At 44.0% G+C, this 26,071-nt stretch overlaps 1 protein-coding gene across 1 annotated transcript in view; it reads right to left on the reverse strand.

Moving 5' to 3' along the window:
- PDZD2 (PDZ domain containing 2) overlaps positions 1-26,071 on the reverse strand; it is a 188,905-nt gene that overhangs the window by 59,210 nt on the left and 103,624 nt on the right. Inside the window, exons 2-4 of the mRNA XM_066616956.1 lie at positions 13,891-14,326; positions 5,780-5,922; positions 4,185-4,317 (exon numbers count right to left, since the gene is read on the reverse strand). Of these exons, the coding sequence (XP_066473053.1) occupies positions 4,185-4,317; positions 5,780-5,922; positions 13,891-14,326 (712 nt within the window). The remainder of the gene's footprint in view (positions 1-4,184; positions 4,318-5,779; positions 5,923-13,890; positions 14,327-26,071) is intronic.

Consider the following 26,071-nt stretch of genomic DNA (forward strand, 5'->3'; position numbering starts at 1 on the left):
GGGCTTATTTAACCCTTTTGCCTCATGCTATGACCCCAGTGAGAATGCTCCACTCCACAGCTGCATTTAGCACCAGGAGAGAAGCTTCTATTTATGTCAGTGGAATTTTCTTACTTTTACAGCCCAATCCTAAGCATTTTTCACGCACATTCAGCCCAGTCCTAAGAAACTCCCATTGACCGAATGGTGTTTGTATCCAAGAAAATGTGTTTAGAATCACAGTTTTAGAAATTCTAGACCCAACCACCTTCTATTGCAGGAAAATACACATATAAAGGGTGACGGCTTGGATTCTAGGCTTCCTTACAGCAAAACAAAACAACAGTATGATCTGTAACTTGCAGCGTCTGCTCACAAGAAAGAAAAATATGAGTCTCCCTAGTTACTCAACAGCATTTTCCAAAGACATCTCATTCAAGTTAGAAGTTCCTATTTCCCATTCTGCAAGCTGCATTAAAAAAAATGTTAAGAGGCAATGGTTTTCGTGGTGCTTGCTTATTATTCACAGGTGTTTGTTTATTTAGCTGCTCACACTGCCATGTTCATCATGTGATGACTCGCACACGTGAACTGAATCATCACAGATCAAGCACCACAGACAGAGCTTTGCCTCAAACATAGTGCTTTTTAAGAGAGTCCACACATTTGGCTGAGAGCTACTCTTAGTGACTTCTGTGGAAATTAATGTAACACAGCCTTCAGTTCACCTGAAACACATTCTGGCAGGGCCTTCTCCTATGAGAAATCATGTCAGTTGTACACATGCAGGTGCAGCATGACTAGAGAAAGGATTTCAAGAAAGTGCAGGCCAATATCCAGCTCTTGGAACACAGTCCAACTGTCGAACCCAAATACAAACAGATCTACTTCCATCCAAAAGGTTTCCGCTGACATGGTGAGACAAAACAGCAGAATGGCTGCCAAAACTCACCAATAATTAATAACTTCAATTGAAGTATTGCAAAAGTCATGGTTAAGCTCATACATCTTGAGACTTGTCCTGGTACGTATTGCAAGATGTATCTATGACACAATGCACTTGAAGGTGATTGGATGACACGGTGGGTGGGTTCTTCAAACAGGTTCTATTGTATTTACCCTACTAGCAGACATTATGTCTACTCTGTCTTAAGAACACAAGAATCTTCTCACTAGATCACACTGAAGCCTGGTGTGGGCATGCAGCAGAATGAGGTGGAAAAAGGACTGCAGTTTAAACTTCAGATTACACATGGGTAATGCCACTATTAAATGTTTCCCTCATGTAATTAAGATCGGAGAAACTTAGCACATTAAAGAGAAACATTCTATTCTAGTCCAACTCTTCGACTGCTGTGTGGGTTATCTGCAGGCAGTCGCTACTCAAAGGGAGCATTCAGGAATATAACCCCCCACCTGTACTCTGTAGCAAGTTGTTCAATTCACACAACCACCTTAGCATTCCACCAACTTAATCGGTTGCACATGTGGAGCTGGCAAAGGTCCAGGCAATCCATTGTTCTGTTTTGAACAGCAGGTAGCTAAATGCCCTTGAAGGTATGGGGAAGTGGGAGGGAACATAACTAGTATAGCACATGCTTTCCATGCTTGAAATCCCAGCTTCTCCGCTAAGTACCTCCATTTAAAAGGATCTCAGGCAGCAGGGCTAGGATCGACTGAGAGTCTGGAGAGCTGCTGCCTGACAAGGGTAGACCACAGTGGGCAAACTAGATGGACAGATGGTCTCACCCAGGATAAGGCAGCATCCTGAACCTGATGGCGTTCCAGTGTTGTTGGCCCCCAGCATTGCATAGACACAATTCTCTTTAAACACAAGGACTGCATTAAGGCAGATGCAGAGACGTTCTAAGGTGTGTTAAAAATAATGCTTAACACATATTCTCTGCTCTTAAATGCCTTAGAATGCAGTGAATGTGCGTTAAAGTCATTTCCATCACATGTTGTTGTTATTAATTAAAAGCATGCACTAGTCGCTTTGTTGCACTCAAGGCAGCAGACAGCATAATAGAATCCATTTTTAAAAAAAAAACACAAAAAATGTGTGACTATTATGGCAGAAAAATCGACACTGCCAAATAGCAACTGAAAGAAATGCCACCAGAGAAGAGACCCTGAAGACATCAAGAATCTAAGCTACTTCATCTAAAAACCAATCCAAGACCTGTTCTCCCAGAATTTTGTAAACCCAATTAAGCCAGTGGCCACCACTTCATCAAGTAGCAGTGAATTCTATGTTAATTGTTCATTGTTAGATACTTGACAAGGACATCTGCAAGAGGGATCTGAAGGCCTTAGGAGTAGACCTCAACAAGTGGGAAACCCTGGCCTCTGAGCGGCCCGCTTGGAGGCAGGCTGTGCAGCATGGCCTTTCCCAGTTTGAAGAGACACTTGGCCAACAGTCTGAGGCTAAGAGGCAAAGAAGGAAGGCCCATAGCCAGGGAGACAGACCAGGGACAGACTGCACCTGCTCCCAGTGTGGAAGGGATTGTCGCTCCCGAATTGGCCTTTTCAGCCACACTAGACGCTGTCCCAGAACCACCATAGTCTTTCGAGACTGAAGGTTGCCAACAACAGATACTCGACAAATAATCAAGCTCCAATTATCACTTCGCCTTATCTCTGGGTCAATCAGAGGGCAGAGCCTTTCAACTGTGAACAGTTTCGTTTCTCAAGCTGCAGGCAGGTGCCAAGTTTCTCAAGCAGCAGGCAAGCACCAGGCAGGTAGGGCAGAGATCCTTTCTACAGCAACTGGGAAATTCCAGCCAAAGTTAACCTTTTAATTTCCTTCCTTCTGCTGCAGCCTGGTTCTGCTTTGCAAATGCTTGCAAAGCAGGTCTGTTTTTGGAAACACCAGGATGGGACCCTCCTTCCCAGGCTACAGTTCAGTGCACCATTACTTAAGAATAACACCCATGGAAAGCAGTTGGTCTACTTCTGAGTAAAAAGGGCTGCAAATATATGCAGCTGCATCTCTCTGCTGTGAATTGAATTGCACACTCCCAGTTATGTGTGATATGCTGTATGTTGAGCTTCTGGCTTAACACACCAGATACCTTAAACATGGATTTGATTCATGGTTCAACCTTTTTCAGTTGCATATCCCTTGGCAGCCCATTTCCATAAATTGTACCCTTCCTATTAGCAAAGTGTTCGTAATTAGTAAGACAAGCCCTCATCTCCTCCATATGAAAGCCCAGACTTCATGTATTCATCACATATTTTCTCTTTTCATCTGTTTGAAGAATAGAAGACTCTACCTTTGCACTGTTTTGCACCAGAAGTGTGCTGAGAAATTCTGGGTGATTGATCACTTTCCATATTATGTTTCAGCTTTTTTACTGTGCTGGTTTTCAATCACTGGTTCATACATGAATTGATGACCAAAAACTAGCTATTGGTGGGGCTTTCACAGCCAACTAGCTACCTACCTTCCAGGCCATGCATTCTGGAGCACGGCCTGCCTTTTTCTGCCATTATTCCATTCTTTTTCAAGTACCCCTAAAGGTCCTGTTGAGTGGCCCCGGGAGTACATGAATACCAGGTTGGGAACCACTGGTATGTAGTTTACAGTGCACTTACTCTGATAGTGTTTACAAAAAGGTGGTGAAGACCAGAATTTTAAAAAGAATAAAAATGTATCTTATTATCTTTTACTGTGTTTTTAATAAATTAGAGACTGCAGTTCTTAGGTAACAATTAGTGGTAGGTTATTGTTCAGGATCTGGCCTTGAGTAAAATCAGACAAAACTATAGTCAAACACCCTCCCCCCCAAGTTTAACCCCTGACTTATCCGAGGGTCATAGAAAATTCCATGATTGTTGGCTCAAAACTTGCCCTCAACTTATCTGTGGGATCGACTTATAGGCAAGTATCTACGGTATTTTCTGTTGTTGACCCTGAATTTTCTGGGCCTTTGGAGAAACCATCTAAGGCTGTGATCCTATAACACTTTCCTGGGAGAAAGCCCTATTGAGCACAAAGGAACTTAGAGCACAATCCAATGCTTGTCTATTCAGAAGTAAGCTCCACTGTTTTCAACAGGGTTTACTCTCAGAAAAGTGTGTATAGGGTTGCAGCCTTACTTCTTATACATGTATAGGATGGTGTTGTAAACTAGTGCCCATCGCCACATCTTGCAATAGTAAATTTTCTGGATACGGTATCATATATGAATATTACCTACCCTGCTAGCTACCACCAGGTACACAAGACCTTCAGCTGACCGAAGAAGCGCAACGGCATCTTGATGCGAGAGGCCGACCAAAGACTGGCCATTGATCATTAGCAGCTCATCGCCTACTTTCAGTCGACCATCCCTACCAAAATAAGAACAGGGGAAAAAAATCTTTGTAGTTTCAGAGAGAAAACAATGATCTAGCTTCTGAAAGCACAGAGGAGGAAGCTGCAAGCTGTGCGAGAAGTTAATGTTTCAATGTTAGCACTTAAAAAATAGCACAAAACAAAATGTGGCTATGACTAAAATATTGTCAGACTGAGAAAGTATGAACACACACAAGTGCATTCCTCTCAAGTCCTATCCCACCCACTCCCTTTCAGGCGAAACAGCTCAAGGAACACAGAAGCGACTGCCTGCATTTTGTTAATAATGAATAATCAAGTCACTTCACATTTACTCAACACCTTCTCTGGAGCGTCTCTGAACACTTTATAAACACGAACAATATCACTGGTAAGTAGGTCAGCTTTAATATTAAATGTCTGTGGAGTAGTTAACTCACTCACTCGCTGTGGAGTAGTTAACTCTGCAATGGCCTCATTCCATTAATAGCGCCTAGCACCACATTTGTCATGAGAGAAAGGAATGTGGCAGTCACTGGCCAACTTCCTTCAGACTCTTTTTTAGGCAATGGAATAGTTCCAGGTTTAGGATCATGTGCTGAGCACCTGTCTTAATTCCTCACTGTGAAGAGGGGAACCCCACAACATGTTACAAAAGTGGGTTTGCCAGGAACAAAAATGTTAAAAAAAAAAACACCTTGGGACATGGAAGGTCCTGAATTCAGGCAATAATTGGGAACTAATGGCCCAATCCTATTCAGATGTCTACACCCGTCCAGGCAACACCATGCCAGCAAAGCCCTCCCAGCAATGCTGGGGCAGTGCTCTCAGTAACAGTGGCACAGTCTTTCTCAACAATGCCAACAGCATCCATGAAAACACTGATACAGCTTGTCATCCATGGAGCAGTGTTCTGATACTGACATGTCATCAAGCATGATGGTGGTGTGACATCTGTGTATCATTGGTGTTACGTCCATATGTCATCTGTGTTAAGTCCTTGTAACAGTCCCAGTGGTGTGATGTCCAAGAAGCCGTTCATGCATCCACCTCCAATGTTGGTGGCCAGACATGTGCCACCAGAGTGAACAGAGTGGGGTGAAAGAGATTGGCTCTGCCAAATCTCTCAGGAGACTAGGGGTATAGGTGAAGATACCAGTTGAGAGCTAATCAGGTCTGTTGAGGAGACTCGGGGGAGTGCGGCTTATGTGGTTTATAACAGTATGCCCTGACAGGAATATGGGAAGAAAACTGTCATAGCAAAAAGTGGGTTATGATTTTATTGGGTCTCTTTTGCGTGGTCACTTTGGGAAGCAACTGTAACTGGAAAAGCAGAGTATAAATATTATCAATAAACAATTTAGCACCTGCCTCTCACTATGGGTTGCTTTTGCATACTTGAACTTTGGTGTTATCTTCCAAGTGTTCTAAATTTGGGTGAGTTTTCAGAGTCGTACAACATAATAGAGCGAACTATACCTGTGAGCAGAACCTCCTTCTTCTACCCTTGCGATAATGATGGCATGAGGCGAACGCTTTGATCCTCGACCTCCGGTGATCTGGATTCCAAGTCCATCCGTTCCCTTCATCATGGTCATCTTCCATATCCGGCAGCCTTCTCTCTGGGAGGGGAATTTGTAGAGAGTTCTTGGTTTGTTTGTTTGTTTGTTTGTTTTGTTAAGGAAAACACCGTTTCTGACTGTCTCGGTTTTCTCACTCTGGCTGAGATCCAGCAAACTGAATGATAGTGTGCAATGAAGATTTTGTGTTGGTAGAAGGATCACAGTATGATGGGGCTCATAGAATTTGGCTTCTCCATGGCCAGCAGAGGGGACCCCTATGCTGGTGATAGTATGGATCAAGGTTACTACATGTAGGTTTGTGGTGCAGACTAAATTTAGGAGACGTACAACTGTGGACCTAACCCACTTTCCAGCACTGGCATAGCTATGCCAGTGGGGCATGTGCTGCATCCTGCAGTTGGGGAGCAAACACAGAGGCCTCCTCAAGGGAAGGTAATGTTTGTTCCCTTACCTCAGAGTTGCATTGCCCTTATCTCAGTGGTGGAAAGTTGGTTAGGTTTGTGCCTTGTATTATAGTAAACAATATGGAATTACATCTATTTCAGCTAATTTTTATGTTGTAGGGAACTGTATATATTGAGATTAGAAACATCTAAAAACAATCCAGTTTGGTTGGCCCAGGGCAGGGGTCCATGTCAGCAGCAAGCAGCACTCAGCAGACAGGAGGTCCCCAGCACTTAGCCAGGCATCGTTTCAAGTGAAAGAGAAAGGCATTCGCAATAATTGAGCATAACAGTTTGCAGAAGAAGATGTCACACCACTGCTAGGAGGCATTTTCTTTCCATTTTTAATGGATTCCCATGATCCAGGGCCTGACACTGAAACACTGGTGCTTACTGCACTGTTCTGTTATACCACTCAGGCCTCATTTAACCAACCCCACCTTCATATGCATATGTTTTTTAGACCAGGTATAATCACAAAGCTGCAGCTTTGTAGCAGGCCAATGGTCATGCTATTGAACTCACCTGACAGGATCATCTGACCCCTTAGCCCAGAGGTGTCAAACATAAGGCCCAGGGACCAGATGTGGCCCGCAGAAGTTTTTTATACGGCCCTCAGGCTTTCAGCTGCTGAGTAGTGCTGAGGTGTTACTGCTGAAAGGGCAGCCCACATGAAAACTGGGCTCTCTCATATCTTGAAATATGATCAAGATTCATATATTTTCTCTCTTGTTATTTGCAGCTAATGAGTTCCTAAGTGAGAAAAAAGTGTTTATTTTTGGTTATGACTTGTTTAATGACATCACTTCTTGCCTAATGACATCACTTCCAGCCCTCAGCAGGCATCATGAATGCTATGTGGCCCTCCATATGAAATGAGTTTGACACCCCTGCCTTAGCCCTTCCCCATCCAGACGCACCTAAACCAATGGTATGCCATAAAGGTATGGATGATTCTATTCTCTATTATTTCATCTGCCTTATATATTCAATGGGTAGAGGTGTTTGAAAATGGTGTTATTTATTTTACTCAGAAGTCAGCCCATTGTAGTCAGTAAGACTTAGGGTCCAATACTATCCAAATTTCCAGTGCTGATGCAGCAGCAACGCAGCCCAAAGTAAGAAGATAAATGTTCTATTACCTTGAGGAGCCCTCTGTGACTTCCCTAATGCAGAAGGTAGCACACGTCCTGTTGGCATGGCTACATCAGTGCTGGAAAGTTAGATAGGACTGGGTCCTTGGGCTGTCATCCTATCTTATTAGAAACAAACACCTCTACCAAAGGGGTTTGTGACACACTCACCAAAATGTTTAGTCACCAGGCACCACACAAAATCTAAATTTCACTTTAGATTTAACTATCACAGGTCATATGTAAGAATGACATCCAGTTCAGCGTCACCCACATCCTTGGGGCCCCAGAGCCAGCATATTCCACAAACACCTTAGAGCAGTGGTTCTCACACATTTAGCACCAGGACCCACTTTTTTAGAATGAGAAATGAATGAGACATCATCAAGCAGGAAAATTTTTAACAATTCCAAACTGCAATCCTACCCACACTTACCCAGGAGTCAGTACCATTTACTATCATTGTTAAAAGAATATACATAGTAGCTTGTTAAAAGTATAGTTCTGTAACATTTCCCCAAATGCAGTCACATACCATGGTAGCATCAAGTCTAGTATATTAAAAATAAAATATTGAAATGAATGGGGATCCACCTGAAATTGGCTTGCAACCCACCTAGTGGGTCCCAACCCACAATTCGAGAAACACTGCCTTAGAGAAAGGAGTCATTAACCAAACATATAACTTAAGAATTCCAAGTTTTAATGCTAATCATCTTCTATGACTGACTGCTTCTTTTCAAGCATTATTTGCAATCTAGGGTAAAACAACAGGTATTTAAATCACACTGTTTTCAGGGCACCACAAGGGCACGTAGGTTTTTGTAAGCCGTCTTGTGACTTTGAATTGTAATGAAAGGCAGGTTAAAAATTCTGCATATAAATAAAAAACCGCATTATGCTCTAGTCTGGACTGAAATCTCTGAGCACAGGCCAGGAAACATTAGACACTTTTCAAGTCCCATTTGATTTCAATGAGATTTAAACATGCACTTAAGGGTGAAGTTATAGCGAACAAGAGGCAAATGGCTGTAGCTGAAAATGACAGGTCTCGTGTCTCTTCCTCCTTTTCCCCATGACATAAAAGAAAGCACAAGAGAATCCAGATTTACCTATTGCCACTCTGGTTCATTGGCTGACATGGAGCGGGGGTGTGGTTACAATGACAATGTGGGACACTCTTTTTTATGACACATAACCACATGGTGATTTTAGCAGCAGCCATTTACCTCCCATAACGTTCAATTCCACCCTCACTTGTCTCTGCAGGAGCCATTTTTCAGCAATGGAGAATGTGGTTTACTCGGCAGTCCCATTTTAAAAAGCCCTGGGGGTCAGCCCTGGTACTATTAAGCTAACTGAACCAATAGTCCAACTGAGTCTTAGGGTAGCATCCCATGTCCTATAAAAGGGCTTAACATTGGCTGGATCACACCTTGTGGCATTTTGTTCATAGATGCAAGAATGTATGTCTTACCCTTGCTTTCTTTGTTTGATCACATGATCTTTTTAGATCTGGCTCAGAATTTGCATTTAAGAGAAGCGTACATTTTCAATTGCATATGTTAAAAAATCATTAAGTTGTGTTCAAAGTAGCAAGCATATCATTTTCTGGCTCATTATGTCTGAAAATGGGTTATCTGCCTTATACAACTTGTCCCAAGCGAGAATAAAATGTGTTAATTTCATGCAGCTCCCAGGAGTCGTCTGTCTACGCCAAGGAACTGTTGACCATCAGAAATATATATGTGTCTTTTGAATCCTTCTACGTTTTGCACTGCAAGTGTGCTCTACAAGCACTGAGAGACTGGCCTGGCCAGGACTAAGCAGGGAAGCTTACATCGTCCTTGGTTCAAGGCAGTGCCATTAAAACTCTTGATTTCATAAGAACCAAGTTCCCTCATTAATAAACTAAAAGCAAAGCATCATTCGTCCCCCCGAGTAAAAACGCAGCCTATGTTCAAAACAATCCTCTACTAGCATCTCAAGTACAACTCTTAAATGGGTTTGTTTGCTTTCTTCTTTTAAATAATATTTTCAAAAACTATACAATATGCACAGTTGGAATATATTTGAAAAAGTGGCCAAAAGGCAGTCCATCAATAATACTAATAATCCTTAGCATGGATACAGCACTTTCCGAGTGTGCAAAGAGCACCATATATAGTTTCTTGATGCTGTCCTTACAATAACTCTGTAAGTACTATTATCCCCATATTAAAGATATGGAAGATTGAGGTTGAGAGGAATAAGGTCACCTAATGATTTTGGGATCTCAAACAAAATTACTGATTGAATCCTGTCTTATAGCCCAGTCCTAACCTGCGCTGGAACAGGCAGGTCAGTTGCACTGTATCCAGTGCAGGTTAGGAGGTGGCTGTGGCACAACTCGGAGTAAGGGGATATTTATGACACTCCTGGGCCAGCACAAGGAACTTGCGCCAATCAAAGATAAGGTAAAGATTTTGCCTGCCGTCACTATGGCATAAAAGTTCTCAAAGAAATGGAAACAAAGGGATGCTACAAAAAAGGGAAGATCTGTGCCAAGTACATCTCTCTTAACATGTAGTATGATTTGTCTCATGACTTGACATCATTACATTATGTGTTTCCAAATCTACTCTCACATGACCTTGCATATCAAAGGTAACATCTAGGTATTCCCTATATAAAATATTAAGGATGATGGTAACAGAGGAAAGGACTATTCAGTGTTGGCACTCTAACTCAGGCACGTTCTTCCCAAGGATGCTTGCCTGGCACCCAATCTGAGTTTCAATACTGAAGATCAGCCCATTTTTTTCTGCCCAGACATATAGTGTTCACACTAATGCTTCTGCTTTCGAGCATTGCCTGAAAATTTTATTTGTTGTTTTTACTGACCAATTGTTGCCTTTATTGTTCTGTGGTGATTTTCAGCCATAATCATCTCATGGCACTCTAACAGGGTGCTAAAATTGTCAAGGTACTCCATTAGTTTTTTGACAATTGACAAGGCACACCATGCAACTGGCAGGGGGCCCACATCCCCCAATGGCCCTACTAATACACAACCCTCCCCAAACTCCCACAGCATACCTGTGAACCAATGTGCAGCAGCACAGAGGATGAAAATTTCTATTCTGTGGTGTAGTTGGCAAATTTCTACTGAACCATAAGAACATAAAAAGAGCCCTGCTGGATCAGGCCCAGGGCCCATCTAGTCCAGCTTCTTGTATCTAACAGTGGCCCACCAGATGCCTCAAGGAGTACACACAAGATACTTGCATCTTGCTGCCACCTCCCTGCATCTAGCATTCTATTTACCCTCACACCCTCCAGCAAAGACACCAGATTACGATTGGGTTGAACTGGTGTTACTTTATTAAACATAGTGACCAATTTTTTAATGCATACAAAACCTACTGAATATACCTTCCCTCACTTGCCAGTCTGGGGAGGTGAAAAAACTGTCATCCACGGCCAATTCAGATGACAGAAACAAATTCCTACCCAGCCCTCATAAAGGGCGACCAGCTAATCTCAGATTGTACATACCCATCATGGTTTGTAACCTGTGATAGAGTTTTCCTCCAGAAATCTGTCCAATCCCCTTTTAAAGGCATCTAGGCTGAATGCCATTACCACATCCTGTGGCAAGGAGTCCCACAGATGAATTATACAACTTCACAGAACTGTTCTGAGGATAAAAGGGGGTGAGTGGGTGACCCTGTAAGTTGTCCTGAGCTTCTTGCAAAAAGGGCACGATTTAAAAAAGAATCAAAAGCTTTTCTTAATTTGATTCATTGTACGTATAACACTTGTGCTAGAAATAACACAGTTATTTTGGTTCATATGGACTATGAACCAAACTGTTATTCCAGAACTTGCTATAAAACAAGCACACAAATAAATGCAGAGAGGAGCTTAGGAACATTGGGATCATCAGGTTCATTATGCAGTTTTTAAAGAGGCACAACAATTGAGCACTTTCAAACTGCCTATTTTCAACTGCATCTTTGTCACAAGAAACTAATGGTAGTTGTAGATACGTTTATATCTGAAGGAGAGAGTCAATATGGTGCTCTCCCTCTTCAGGATATCATTTTTTTAATGCCAAACTGAGACAAAAACCAGAGGCAGAGAAATTGCATCACCTATGGGATTTGTTGCCCAAAGTGGCTGTTGCATAGTGACACATGAAGTTGCTTCATTCTGAGTCAGCCCATTGGTTTGTCTAGACAAGGGCTGACTACTCTGACAGTGGCTCTTCAAGGTCTTTCTGAGTATCTATCTTCTGGGACTTTCTGCATGCAAGCAGGCATTCTATCCTTGAGCTGTGGCCTGTCCCCTTCATATCGTTGAGTTACGGACTTCTCGTTGGGGCGAGGTCATGTGTGTATGGTAGAGCACCTGCTTGGCATGTGGAAGTCCCCAGGATCCAGAAAGGTCAGGTGAAAACCTTTGTCTGCTACCAGTCAGTAGACAATGCTGAGCAAGAAGGACCAAAGGTCTGATTCCATATAAGGCAGCTTGTCAGGTAAGGTACCAAGAGAAAACAGGCTGAGAGTAAATTGCAGTGGTTTATGTGCACATATGATTCTGCTTTCTCTTTTCACTGGGTAACTGGGAAAGAAACTGGTAGTTATATCTGGTGCCACCATCCTAGGCTACAGAGACCAGGCAGAAGGTGGACATATGGGGGGAAAAATTCTCCCAGGAGAGCACTGAATTCCAAGTTTTTATTTAAATGGTGTATCTGTGGGTCACTGTTGTCATCATCTTGTGTGACAGAGACAGGGGATGCCTCTTCTAAGGTGGGGCCTGTTGACTGCAAGTGGTACAAGTCCATGTATTTTTTTTTTTAAAAATTCAAAAATGTGTTGCTCGATTTATTGCAGTTGCCTTTTGCAAAGTTGATCCGAAAGACTTCATCAGTTAATCTAACCAAATTTGATTAATGATGGCAGCCTTATTAATTCCATTCTAGAAAAGTTCACTATAATCGCTCAGGTGTCGTTGCTATTCTTTAGTAGCGTTTCATAGAATCCAGGGCTGGGCATTTACACTGACAAAAGGCTTGGGGGCTGCACTCTTGCAAGTGTTGGCTCTGAATTAAGGCTGAGGGAGTGAAAGGGAGTAGAAGAGCCAGGGAAAGCGGACAAGGAAGAAAAGAAAAGAAACAGCTCTGGCCAGCTGGTGTTTCCAACTGACTTTAAAAACAAAGAGTGATTGCATACTTCAGGTGCTTGCAATGGCCTGATAAAATGTTTAAAGACTTTGCCAAGGAAATTATGTCAGCAGCCAGGCAGCTGATATAGATAGTTCCCTGGAGCCCTTTCTCTTCGCAAGCAGCAATAACAGACTTTTCAGCTCATCATCTGCAAGGCCTACTTTGTGCCTTTGCATTCTGCAGCCCTTTAATCATCACGATGCACCAGGCTCCATGTCTCCAGCAGGTTCCCCCCACCACCGCCACCCTTACACATGGAAAACAAACTCCACTTGCTGTTGTTGAGGAAGGTAATGGGAAAAACAGGGTAAAGTCAGAACCCCAGTAAAAATCTGGACGGACACATCCAGAAAACTCTCCATTCAGGGACTGTGGAGTACTATGTCAGCACTTCCAATCTCTGTGGTGCAGATATGAGGGTGCTGTAGCCCATGCTGGTTCCACACTTGTCCATGCAATTAGCAGAGAGTGACAGGTAGTTATGTGGGTTGTTAGTTTGCGTAGCTGGCTTCTCAAGGGCATGGCTGAGCTTTGCTATGCTCCCAGTTCAAGGCCAGGTTGAAAAAATGCAGTGGTCTGAAGGACCCACATCAGACAGTGAATTTAAGGAATTTGGCCCAAAAGGTTGCCCTTGAAGAAGCAGAAGCATGAAGAGGCACCAAGATACATGCACACTGTGCAGTTGCTTCCTAGAGTGCCTGTTCTAAGTCAATGGCCTCTTGGCTTGTTTACCCTATGCAAAGGATAAGATTGGTGTGAGAGTGTCTAATAAGTGGTACAAGCATTTAGCAGTATAAGAACAAACCGGCACAAGTCTCAGACTTGTGCTTTTCCTTCCCCCTTTATGAACAAACTGCACCGAGAGTGGAAATGTCTAAGAAATACAATGTGCGCAAAATGTGCACATGGGCAATGTGCAGGCTCAAATGTGCAAACCAGAGTTTGCTGGAGCCGGGTGAAATGTCATACTATAGTTTGTCACAAAACAAGAAAAGAAATATCTAACATCAGCAGCAGACAAGGAAAAGATGAAAAGTAAGGGGAGGAGGGTGTGTGTGAGTTCAAGGTGTTCAGCTGTTCAGAATGCTAAACTATGGCTTGAATAGCCTCTACATCTCTAGGGATAACTAACTGCTTTTCTTGAAACAAACATCTCCAGTTCTCTGGGTTTAAAAATATTCAAGCAATACCAGCAACAAAAGAAAAGCCCTTTACTTACCTGCAGGGACAGTTCACTGGCACTGAGGTCTAGGATCCCGCCATCGGAAAGGCGAGACCTGTATTGTCCTGCCGGGAAAGGAGAGTCCACTTTCTGAAGTCGATCTTCTGCGCTACTTTCTCTTCTGGACATCTCTGGTTGTAACCTGTCCATTTCCGTAAGGGTGCAGTGTCCATTCTCATGCTCTGTTCTAGGGCTGCTTTTGCTGGCTTTGCTTTCCTTGCCAACAGGGGATGTTCTGGTAATGACCCCAAACTTTCGAGTCCTTTTGCCATTTTGAGCTGTCTTCCCGCTGGGCTCTGAGTTAGGCCTGGCTTTCGGTTCGCTGCTATTGCTGTTGTTGCCATTCGATGGAGGAAGGGGGGCCTTGCGCTTGATGCGACGCAACATGATCAGGTAGATGAATCCGCCATTCCAGCACTGATCAGCAAGGTAGCTGCAAGAAAGAAGAAAGTTAAAACTATCCATTTTGGAAGGCTGGTGCTGGAATAAATTGCAAGTATACAGAGTTCCGTGCAAATGTCACAATCTTGGAGAGTAGCAGCCTTGGTCTTTTATGTGGATCTGGTTGACATTTCTGCATACTTCAAAAACACTGTCCATTTCTCTCCTACATTTCACATGGAATCAGCTCCTCAAGTCAGATTCCATGATTCCACACTAGCTGAACGGATGGACAGAGTGATTTGTCCCACTGAAACTAAAACAGCATCCTAAACTTGAAAAGGTGATGATTGCCCTGAAATCCTGTCTTGTTCAGAATGAAAAATCTTTTGTGTTAATAAGGAAAAGGCAAATACATAAGAACATAAGAAGATCCCAACTGGATCAGGCCAAAGGCCCATCTAGTCCAGCTTCTTATATCTCACAATGGCCCACCAAATGCTTCAGGGAACATACAAGACAACAAGACTCAACTGTATCCTCGTGCCCTCCCCTGCACCTGACATTCTGAGGTAGCCTACTTCTAAAACCAGGAGCTTGCACATATTTATCATGACTTGTAACCCGTGATGGAGTTTTCCTCCAGAAATTTGTCCAATCCCTTCTTAAAGGCATCTAGGTGAGATGCCATCACCACTTCCTGTGGCAAGAAGTTCCACAGACTCCACATGCTGGGTAAAGAATTATTTCCTTTCGTCTGTCCTAACTCTCCCAATGCTCAATTTTAGTGGATGTCCCCTAGTTCTGGTGTTGTGCGAGAGGGAAAAGAGCATCTCTCTATCCATTCTCTGCATAATTTTGTACATTTCAATCATGTCCCCCCTCAGGCACCTCTTTTCTCGACTGAAGAGACCCAGATACATACACTAGTAGTTTAGCAACCAGGTCATTCAGGTAGCAAGTAGGCCTGCCACAGTGGGATGGTACAGACTCTTCCACCCCTCTAGATTCCCCCACAATTATCCCATGCAGCATTCAAAAAGCTTAGAAGGACAAGCACCAATATGTAATTCCACTGTATAAGGATAGGCTCAGCATGCAGAATTTGAAATGGTTAAACCTGACTTTTTGCTCATCAAACTGGAACATCAATATTGAAATGGTATTGATTGAGATGCTAAAATGTTGTGTTATGTTCATAAATATTCTAACTTCTGAGGGGGAAAAATGTCCAACAACAGAATATCAGGCATCATCAGGCTCAAGCCAGAGGTTGAAGCAGTCAGGCACAAAGTTCTTTCATGCTTACTGCAAAACTGGGTAAGCTGGTCATAGGAGAGCACCAAAGTGCTTCTCAAAATAGCACTGTAAAGCTACTAGAGCAATAATTAAGAGAATGAGCCATGAGTAAGCTCATAATTGAGATCTGGGTTGTGTTTCAGCCTCAGAACCTGCCTTCCTCCATCTGTAATGTGGAGATAATAATATTGGCCTCTCTTACAGGACTGCTGTAATTCTTTTTGAAAAAATGTATATGAAGGACTTGGAGCTGTTTTGAAAAGTGTTGAATTACAACTAAGTAATCATATTATTTCTGAGAAGGAAATGCATCTGAAGTGGCTCTAAGACAACATTCACTTGATTTGGACAAGAGGGCCTCAAGACAGAATTATGGTTGCCTGCTCTGAGGAGTGGAAACTTTCTTAAAGTCCAGGTTCTTTAGCCTCTCAAGTAGGTGCCCCATCAAGATAAAAAAAAAGTTGCACATTCTATTCAATTGACCTGCAGTAATCCAGCTTTAAAAGTTATGTGAATAGCTTCAGGGACAGGTCGAAGCATGAAATCCATTTCTGTGAAACATTTAAACTTGTTGACACCAAGGAACAAATGTGAATCTTTGAAGAGCTCAAAAAAAAAAATCACTTCAGGCGATGAGGATCTTGACACACTAGGAAACCAAGGTGTTGAAATAGTGGGTGGTGGCCCTACTGAAGACTCCTCAATGCTGGCACAGTCCTAAAGAAATATGGAAAACCTGCCTTCTGTCTGCCGAGTCAGACCACTGCCTGATCAATACTGCCTTCTGCAACTCCCTCCCAGGGTATTTTACGTCAGCCTCCTAAACCAGTTACGGGAGGAATCCTTTGCAAGAGCCTCTTTGAATTCAGCACCACAACAGGAAAGACACACATCAGAACAGCCAAGTCAGAGTGTGGACTTACTGTCTTCACTATCTGGCTCTCCCACCCCAAACAACAGATTTTAGTCCAGGCTCCTCCTGAGATTAGCATGTACCAGCTGATTGGGTTGGTACACCCGACCTGGTCAATGGGACAGGTACAGGAGCCCAAGTAGCCATAAGCCATCCATCCAACAATATAGTGGAACTGGAGGAGGTCCAGAAGAGAGTGACCAAAATGTTTACCGGGCTCCCATATGAGGAAAAGCTACAGTTTTAGGGGCTTTTCAGTCTAGAAAAAAAAAGTGCCTGAGAGGGAACATGATTGAGATGTATAAAATTATGCTGGGGATGGATAGAGGGATGTTCTTCTCCCAATCACACAACACCAGAGCCAGGGAACATCCACTAAAATTGAGTGTTCAGAAAACTAGAACAAACAAAAGAAAACATTTCTTTACCCAGAGTGCAATTAATCTGTAGAACTCCTTGCCACAGGATGTGGCGATGGCATCTATCCTAGATGTCTTTAAAAGGGAATTGGACAAATTTCTGGAGGAAAACTCCATGACAGGTTACAAGCCATGATGGATATATGCAACCTCCTGGTTTTAGAAGTAGGCTACCTCAGAATGCCAGGTGGGAGGGAGTAGAACCAGGAAACAGGTATCTTATGTGCTCCCAAAGGCATCTGGTGGGCCACTGTGAGATGTAGGAAGATGGACTAGACGGGCCTTTGGCCTGGTCAAGCAGGGCTCTTCTTATATTGTTAACTGGATAAATCCATGGCAACATCAACCCTAGGTTTTATAAGATCATGTACAGGGATGCTTATGCTGTGTTGCCATCAGATTTTTCACTGACATCAGCTACTGATTTTATCGAAAGGCATGCCCACTTACAAAATGAGGGCAAGAAACAGACTCCCTTGAACGATGTGGGTAAGAAAGAGAAGGGGGAAAACTACTCAGTCACCTGTATCAGGGTTTTGTTTTCTTTGTTGCTTGCAGTTTACTCTCCTTGCCACCCTCTGTGAATCCCACCCCCTTTCTGCCATTCCTGCAAAAAAAAGGATGCCTTCTTTCTGTCTAGAATTCCTAGCCTTGGATAACTATAGTAAAATAGTACCAATTCCCCATTTCCGTGGTGTAGCTGGAGGGGAGGCGAAGCACTCAGCCTGGCAGGGGGGAGGACGAGCAGCCCCTCCCTTTGGAGCCATTCCCGGCAGGGGGGGCAAAACAGAGCCATACAGCTCCGTTGTGCCCCCCCCGCCGGGAATGGCTCCAAAGGGAGGGCTTGCTCGCCCACCCCCCTGCCAGGCTGAGTGCTTCGCCTCCCCTCCAGCTACGCCACCACCCCATTTAACCCCATCTGACCAATAAGAGGGTGGGGAAAGTGGAAGGTTAGGAAGAAACAGTCATTGCTAGCCACCAGTCATTGTGCCCAGCTTGCCCTTCACCCTACCTTTCCTCCACCACACCCACTATCATGGCACGAATCACTAGAAAACATATGGCCTGTGTACAAATGTGATGGCAGGCATATTTTCACACAAAAAGCTTATCCAGGCAGGGTTTCATCAGATGCTCAGCATCCCCTTCAAACCAGGTGATTGTAAAACTTGTGTTGCCATGTTAGTATGCCAGGGATCAATGAGCCAGAAGTAATCAGCACTGGCATGCTAACACTGCATGCGTAGGTGCCAGTGACCTGGTTTAAATGAGATGCTGAGAATCTGCATGGGTCAAGTTTTCCTTTTCTTTTCATATTCTCACATTAAACCGGTCCCCAGCTCCTGCTCGCTGGAGACTGAGAACCAAGAATCTGGCCATTTGATGCCATTAAGCAGCTCAATCCTATCCACCACAGGCAAAGCAGGGCTGCATGGCCCACACTGTCTCCAGCCCTGGGATTGAGCAGGCTGGAGGTCTCCCTCAGGGTAAGAGAACATTTGTTTCCTTACCCCATGTCGAGCCCCAGTCTACCCAACAGGGCTACTCAGATCTGCAGTATTAAAACTGCTGGTATAAACTGACGTTCCCCGCAGGCTCTCCGGTTTATGCTTCATCTGTTCAAGCTTTACCCATCTATGAAGCACAATAATGATGGCCTGGAAGCTGCAGCTGCAGATCGCCTCCTACCACAGTAACCCCATCCTTAGACTGGCAGAGGGTGTGGCAAGAGACACAGATCTTGATTTTCCTCTGGCTTCTGCCACCAAGGTAAAAGGAGGGCGGCCCCAGTGCTATAACTTTGGAACTAGGTGTACACCTCTGTTTTGCTTCCCCTGCCTGGAATGGCTCCAAAGGGGAAGGGGAGGGGTCCCCTGCATACTGCGGTGACCCTCCCTGCAAGACTTGGTACTTTGCACCCCCTCTAGCCTCCCTGCAAGACTCGGTACTTTGCACCCCCTCTAGCCCCCTCTGGAGCCATCCCAGGCAGGGGAAGCAAAACAGTGGTGTACACCTAGTTCCAAAGGGGAGGGGAAGGGGCCCCTTTCACACTGCTGTGAGGTTCCCTGCAAGACGTAGTGCTTTGCACCACCTCTAGCTAAACCACTGTGTGGCCCACACTGCTGGAGCCACCCACTGACACCAAGGTCTTCCTGGAAACTATGGTAAGAATCACACTTCTCATCCATTTCCTCTTATTCCTCCTTATTATCCTCCTCCTTATCCTTGCTTTGAACTAGAGTGTGCTAGGTAGTACCATTAGAGCTTCGTGCATCTTGCCTTAGTGCAGAGGCAGAGACTTTGGTGCTGTCGCATCATTCAAATAACGGCTGGATTCAATAAAGTCTCTGTTCCATTCTGGCAGCCAGAAAGCCAAACAGGACCCCAAACCCCACTTCTGGCAGCTTGTAAAGTGCTCAAAACCAGCCAAGTTTTCAATGACTTTGGCCTCCGAGCATTCACAGGGTTTTGTGTTTTATTTTCAGCCTCTGAAATGCAAATGCCAGAAGGATTGCAGTCAGGGTTCTATCGGAATTTGCTTCTCGACTCTATCCTCTGTATATGTTCCTCTCATTATGGACTTGGAAGCCCCAGGCTCTCGTGGAAAGTTATTTATTTTTCAGTGTTCCTTTCATATTTCAAACTTAAAAAAAAAAGACAAAGAAATATTATTGCTAACCAGATTTCAGTTGAGCTAGGATATTGAAAACAGAAACTGCAATTACAGTTGTATAACTGGATTGTTCACTCTGGCTGGCTAAGGGTGGATTCAATTAAAACTCTTGAAGTTAACAAGCTGGTAACTGATTCTACTTAACCAACTAGTTCTCAGTACTTCTGAGTCACTATGATAAATTATTTTATTATAGAGTTGTAATATTTCTGTAGCAGGGCTAATTAACGTAAAGCTATTAGGATAGTGTTTCTCCAACAGTAGGTGAGAAAACTCTTCAGAAGCACAGGATACCAACAAAAGGAGGTAGGGGCTTTCTTAAGCCCTATAGGAAATTAGCCCTGAGCTAATTTTTAAATGCAAGAAGAGGTACTTGCAAAAAAAATAAAGGTTCTGGAAGTCTATAGTGAATGATAGTATTGAAAATATAATATAAAAGTTACCACTGGAACTTTTACTACTTTTAGCAAAAAAAAAAAAAAAAAGGATAAAATAAATATTTTTAAAATGTAACATAGTGGGCAATATATTGATTACAAAACAGAAAGTTACTGGAAGCAATAACAGCAGCTTCCTTGCAGAAGAACCAAAAAGGAAGTTGGAACATAGGCTATTTAATGTATAAACTGATCTACAGTACTCCAAACAACTTTGGGATGGTATAAACACGGGTAAAGAGCTGCATGAGTAATTTGGACGGTGCATATCTAGGTTTAAAAGGGGACTAGACACACTCATGGAGAAGTGACCTTTTCGTGGCTACCAGTCACTGAAGCCCATGGGTTCTCCATACTCAGAAACAACAGCAAAAGAGGGCTATTGCCTTCAAGCTCTGCCTGTGAACTTTTCCAAAGGTACAGTAGAACCTCCAAAGTTGACCACCTCTCTATATTGACCACCTCCTTAAGTAGACCTAATTTTCACAGTATGGACAGACACTGCATTTACGTACACTATGGGAGACCAACCTCTCTATATTGACCACCTCCATAAGCTGTATCTTGACCACTTCGACCATTGCACAGAGTATTATTTACCCTCTGTAAGTTGCCCACTGAACGCGATACTGTGGGCCTGTGTTTTGTCTGGTTTGTCCCATCTTGGAAAAACAAGAAGCCACGCGACAATCCCTCCCCTATGCCGGCTAGCGTGCGTGCAAAAGGGTTTTTATAGGTGGGCACACTGCACATAGCAGACAGACCTGTGCCGATTGTACCTGGACATGTACCAAGTTGTGAGGGACATGAGGTTGCTTGTGCATAGTGAAGCCACTGTCCTTTCACTTTGGTTCCCATCACCAGTACATTACTTTACACGTATATTGAAACACAACTGCTATTTTGCTGCCTATTCTCCCGGTTTGGAGAGACCCTTCTGGAGCACTTCACAATCCCTTCTGGTCTTCATCACTCAGAAAAGTTTGGTGTCATCCACAAACTTGTCCACCTCGCTGCTTATCCCTGTTTCCAGGGAGAAGATGAAGATGTTTCAACATCTTCCAGTTATGAAGATGTTGAAAAGCACCAGTCCCAGGACAGATCCTTGAGGCACTCCACTTTCTACCTCTCTCCACTTTTTTTTGTCAGTTGCCATTGACACCCACTCTCTGTTTCCTGGTCCTCAACCAGTTCCCAATCCATGAGAGGACCTGTCCTCTTATTCCCTGACTGTGGAGTTTTCTCAAAAAGCTTTTAGTGAGGGACCGTATCAAACACCTTCTGGCATTTAGTGAATCTGAGGAGACCCAGTGGAGGCCAGGCAGCCTAAGTACAAAAAGTGTTTGTTTTTTTTAGCTGTTGGGGCTATGTAACATGCTACATGCTGTGGGTTGGCAAGGGGTAGCATTGGTCTGCCTGTCTGCTATGAAACCAAGTATTTTTTTTTTTAACTTACAATTTTTTTTAAGCTTATGAATTTTCAGGTTGTTTTTTTAAAAAACTGATTGTGGGCTATTATGTCTCTTGATATAGATATATGTTGGCAACCTTCAGTCTCGAAAGACTATGGTATCGCGCTCTGAAAGGTGGTTCTCGAACAGCGTCTAGTGTGGCTGAAAAGGCCGATTCGGGAGTGACAGTCCCTTCCACACCGGGAGCAAGTGCAGTCTGTCCCTGGTCTGTCTCCCTGGCTATGGGCCTTCCTTCTTTGCCTCTTAGCCTCAGACTGTTGGCAAAGTGTCTCTTCAAACTGGGAAAGGCCATGCTGCACAGCCTGCCTCCAAGCGGGCTGCTCAGAGGCCAGGGTTTCCCACTTGTTGAGGTCCATCCCTAAGGCCTTCAGATCCCTCTTGCAGATGTCCTTGTATCGCAGCTGTGGTCTACCTGTAGGGCACTTTCCTTGCATGGGTTCTCCATAGAGGAGATCCTTTGGGATCCGGCCATCATCCATTCTCACAACATGACCGAGCCAATGCAGGCATCTCTGTTTCAGCAGTGCATACATGCTAGGGATTCCAGCACGTTCCAGGACTGTGTTGTTTGGAACTTTGTCCTGCCAGGTGATGCCGAGAATGCGTCGGAGGCAGCACATGAGGAAAGCGTTCAGTTTCCTCTCCTGTTGTGAGCAAAGAGTTCATGACTCACTGCAGTACAGAAGTGTACTCAGGACGCAAGCTCTGTAGACCTGGATCTTGGTATGTTCTGTCAGCTTCTTGTTGGACCAGACTCTCTTTGTGAGTCTGGAAAATGTGGTAGCTGCTTTACCGATGCGTTTGTTTAGCTCGGTATCGAGAGAAAGAGTGTCGGAGATCGTTGAGCCAAGGTACACAAAGTCATGGACATCCTCCAGTTCATGCACAGAGATTGTAATGCAGGGAGGTGAGTCCACATCCTGAACCATGACCCGTGTTTTCTTTAGGCTGATCGTCAGTCCAAGATCTTGGCAGGCCTTGCTAAAACGATCCATGAGCTGCTGGAGATCTTTGGCAGAGTGGGTAGTGACAGCTGCATCGTTGGCAAAGAGGAAGTCACACAGACATTTCAGTTGGACTATGGACTTTGCTCTCAGTCTGGAGAGGTTGAAGAGCTTTCCGTCTGATCTGGTCCGGAGATAGATGCCTTCTGTTGCAGTTCCAAAGGCATGCTTCAGCAGAACATCGAAGAAAATCCCAAACAAGGTTAGTGCAAGAACACAGCCCTGCTTCACGCCGCTTCGGATGTCAAAGGGGTCTGATGTGGAGCCATCAAAGACAACAGTGCCTTTCATGTGGACGGATCTGATGATGCTGAGGAGCCTGGGTGGACATCCGATCTTGGGGAGAATCTTGAAGAGGCCATCCCTGCTTACCAGGTCGAAGGCCTTTGTGAGATCTATGAAGGCTATAAAGAGTGGCTGTCGTTGTTCCCTGCATTTCTCCTGCAGTTGTCTAAGGGAGAATACCATATCAGTGGTGGACCTGTTGGCTCGGAATCCACACTGTGATTCTGGATAAATGCTCTCTGCAAGTACCTGGAGCCTCTTTAGTGCAACTCGGGCAAACAACTTTCCTACAACGCTAAGGAGAGAGATGCCACGGTAGTTGTTGCAGTCACCCCTGTCGCCTTTGTTCTTGTACAGCGTGATGATGTTTGCATCCCTCATGTCTTGAGGTACTCCACCTTCTCTCCACCTTCTCTATATATCTATATCTATATCTATATAGATATAGATATAGATATAGATGATATAAATAGTAAGCATCACAAGAAGATCAATTCTCATTGATATTTGCAATAAAACTTTTTAAAAATCCAATCTAAATAATAACTTGGCCTTGCATTTGTTGTCCTGGCAGCTAAACATGATAATATTTAAATGCCTTTTTTCCGTATGTTGACCACCTCCCTATGTTGACCAATTTCCTCCAGTCCCTTGGGTGGTCAACTTAAAGAGGTTCTCCTGTATTTAACTGGCCACTGTGGGAAACAGGATATTGGGCTGGATAGACTTCGGTTCTGATCAAGCAGGCTCTTCTTACAAGCTTAACATCTTCAAGTCTATATTACTACTTTTTTTTCCTTATTTTCAGCTACTTTAGGAACTATTCTGGGACTTTCCTTGTTCATCTTATGTTATACCTTAAACATGAGTTCATCTCGTTCTTCCCTAATGGTAGATTTCACTAATGTTGCTCTGAATGCTTGAGCCTCAGCATTGTCTCCTTTAAGGCCTCAATGTCCTGGAGTAAATGCAATGCAGCTTTATATATTTCAGAAGTGGTTGAGAGATACTAGGGGCAGATGAGCAGGGTTACCAACTCTGACTCAAGCTATTCATTGGTGGTGGTTGTTTTTTTCCAGCATGACATTATATCATTAAACCAGGGAGGCTCTATTAAAATCTCCAGGATTGCCGGAGATTAAGGCTGATTCCTGGAGCCTCCAGGCCAGTCTTGGAGGGCTGGCAACCCTACAGATGGGGATGAAACACAATGTCATCCAAGCCAATTATCCAGCCTTGCCTGAAATGGAGGATCAGGCCTGCTTTGAAGTTCCCTCTTGATTCCTGTTCGCCACTGTCTGCTGGACTTTCATCAGTAATTATCACCTTACCAACTGGCTCTTCTCTTGTGCCTACGCCAGGAGCCTCACACACAAAAATTAAATAGATGATGCTATTCCTTAACGCCATGACAGGAAAAGCTTTACCTACTCAGCTTCTTATTAGTATGTCACTTTCTATCCTGACCATCCAAGCAGCTCAGGGTGGCATATGTGGGGCTTAGGGCACAATCCTAACCAACTTTCCAGCACCGGGGTAAGTGCAGTGCAGCTCCAAGGTAAGGGAACAAACATTCCCTTATCTTGAGGAGGCCTCCACCAACTGCCCCCCAGCTCCAGCACATGCACCCATTGGCACAGCTGTGTCAGTACCGGCAAGTTGGTTAGGATTTGGACCTTATCCTGTGCCAAAACAGGCCAAAACGGAGTGAGTGAGCCAAGGTCACTCATGACTGAGAAGCAATTTAGTGTCACCCTCATCCCCATCTAGGTTCACCACTCTGACCACAATATAACACTGGGGGCCCAATCTTATCCAACATTCTGGCACCAGTGCAGCCCCAAGGTAACCAACATTCCCTTACCTTGAGGAGACCCTGTGGCTGCCCACCCACCCACCCCCACAGGATGCAATGTACACACTGTTAGCACAGCTGCATTACTGCTGGAAAATTAGTTAGGATTGAGCCCTGGGTCTCCATGTGAGAGGCTGTTGTTAAAGGTGTAGGAGCAGAACTATTAAACATGTGGAAACTCTACCAGGGCACTGGGATCTTGATACTTTTGGTCCTTTCCATTACCTCCCTTGCTGCAGTCATCCTTTAAGAGAGCAATCAACAGCACAGATCACCAACCCTCCTTGATATCAACAATGATTCCTCTTTTGAGTTTGAAACGAGTGTATGAGTAACATGCTATGGCTGTGTCCAGAGTCACTATCTGCTAGACTGCATCACCTCAGTCTCACCCTCCATCTCACTATTAATATCCACGTTATAGCAGTTATATTTCAGGTTGGTCTAGGTCATAGGCTTGGGCGGTATTCTGTTTTTATCCTGGTCCACCCAATATGAAACTATGCAGAATTTACACATCCAATAATGTGTAGGCTTGACGTTACCATCTTAAGGCTCTGTCACCCAGAACATTTCTGTCCTGTGGCATCCTAAGAGAAGTATGTAACCATCTCTAATTCATAATGCAACATGAAGCAACTGGACTGGAATAGCATAGAGTTCTCAGTGGCTGTGTATAGAGCTGACTGGAGGCACAGATTAAAAGTGTCATTCAGACTCAGCAGTTACTATAGTTTGCTGCAAGGAGGGAGGGAGACAAGGACCTCAACTGAGATCAGGGATCCCCAAAGCAATATTGCCTATCTCTTTGAAGTTGTCCAGCAGTCACCTTCATCACCCTTGTGAAATTTTATACTGATTCTGTCACTGATTGTCATTGTCATTCTGTCATTGTCATTCTCTCATTCTGAGATGATCAACAAATTCATCCTTCCTTTGTGAATAAGGGAAAAGGGTGGGAGCACTGTGGTAGGTCCATTGAATTGTAATGCCACTTACTGTACTACAAAGACCTGAAAAGATGGCAGGCCTGCCATTAGAGCCTTAGTGTCCACTTCACTAGTATCACAGGATCTCTACTATTCTGTGCACACTGACTTGTGAGAAAGCCTTGGTCTCTCTATACCAGGGGTGTCCAAAGTTTTTGGCAGGAGGGCCACATCAGCTCTCTGACACTGTGTCAGCGGCCGGGGGGGGGGGAAGAATTAATTTACATTTAAAATTTGAATAAATTTACATAAGTTTACATAAATGAATATATTAAAGATGAACTTATATGAATGAATGAAGGTCTTGCAATAGCTCAATGCCTATAAAAGGCCTTGCACAAAGCAAGGCTGGCCTTTCCTTTGCTGCCGCTGCTGTATCACAGATGTGAAAGAGCAAGCAGTGAAGGGAGCTCTCATCCCACAGCTCACACGGGAGGTCAAACAGTCACC

The sequence above is a fragment of the Tiliqua scincoides genome, chromosome 2, assembly GCF_035046505.1.
Source record: "Tiliqua scincoides isolate rTilSci1 chromosome 2, rTilSci1.hap2, whole genome shotgun sequence".
Lineage (NCBI taxonomy): Eukaryota > Metazoa > Chordata > Lepidosauria > Squamata > Scincidae > Tiliqua > Tiliqua scincoides.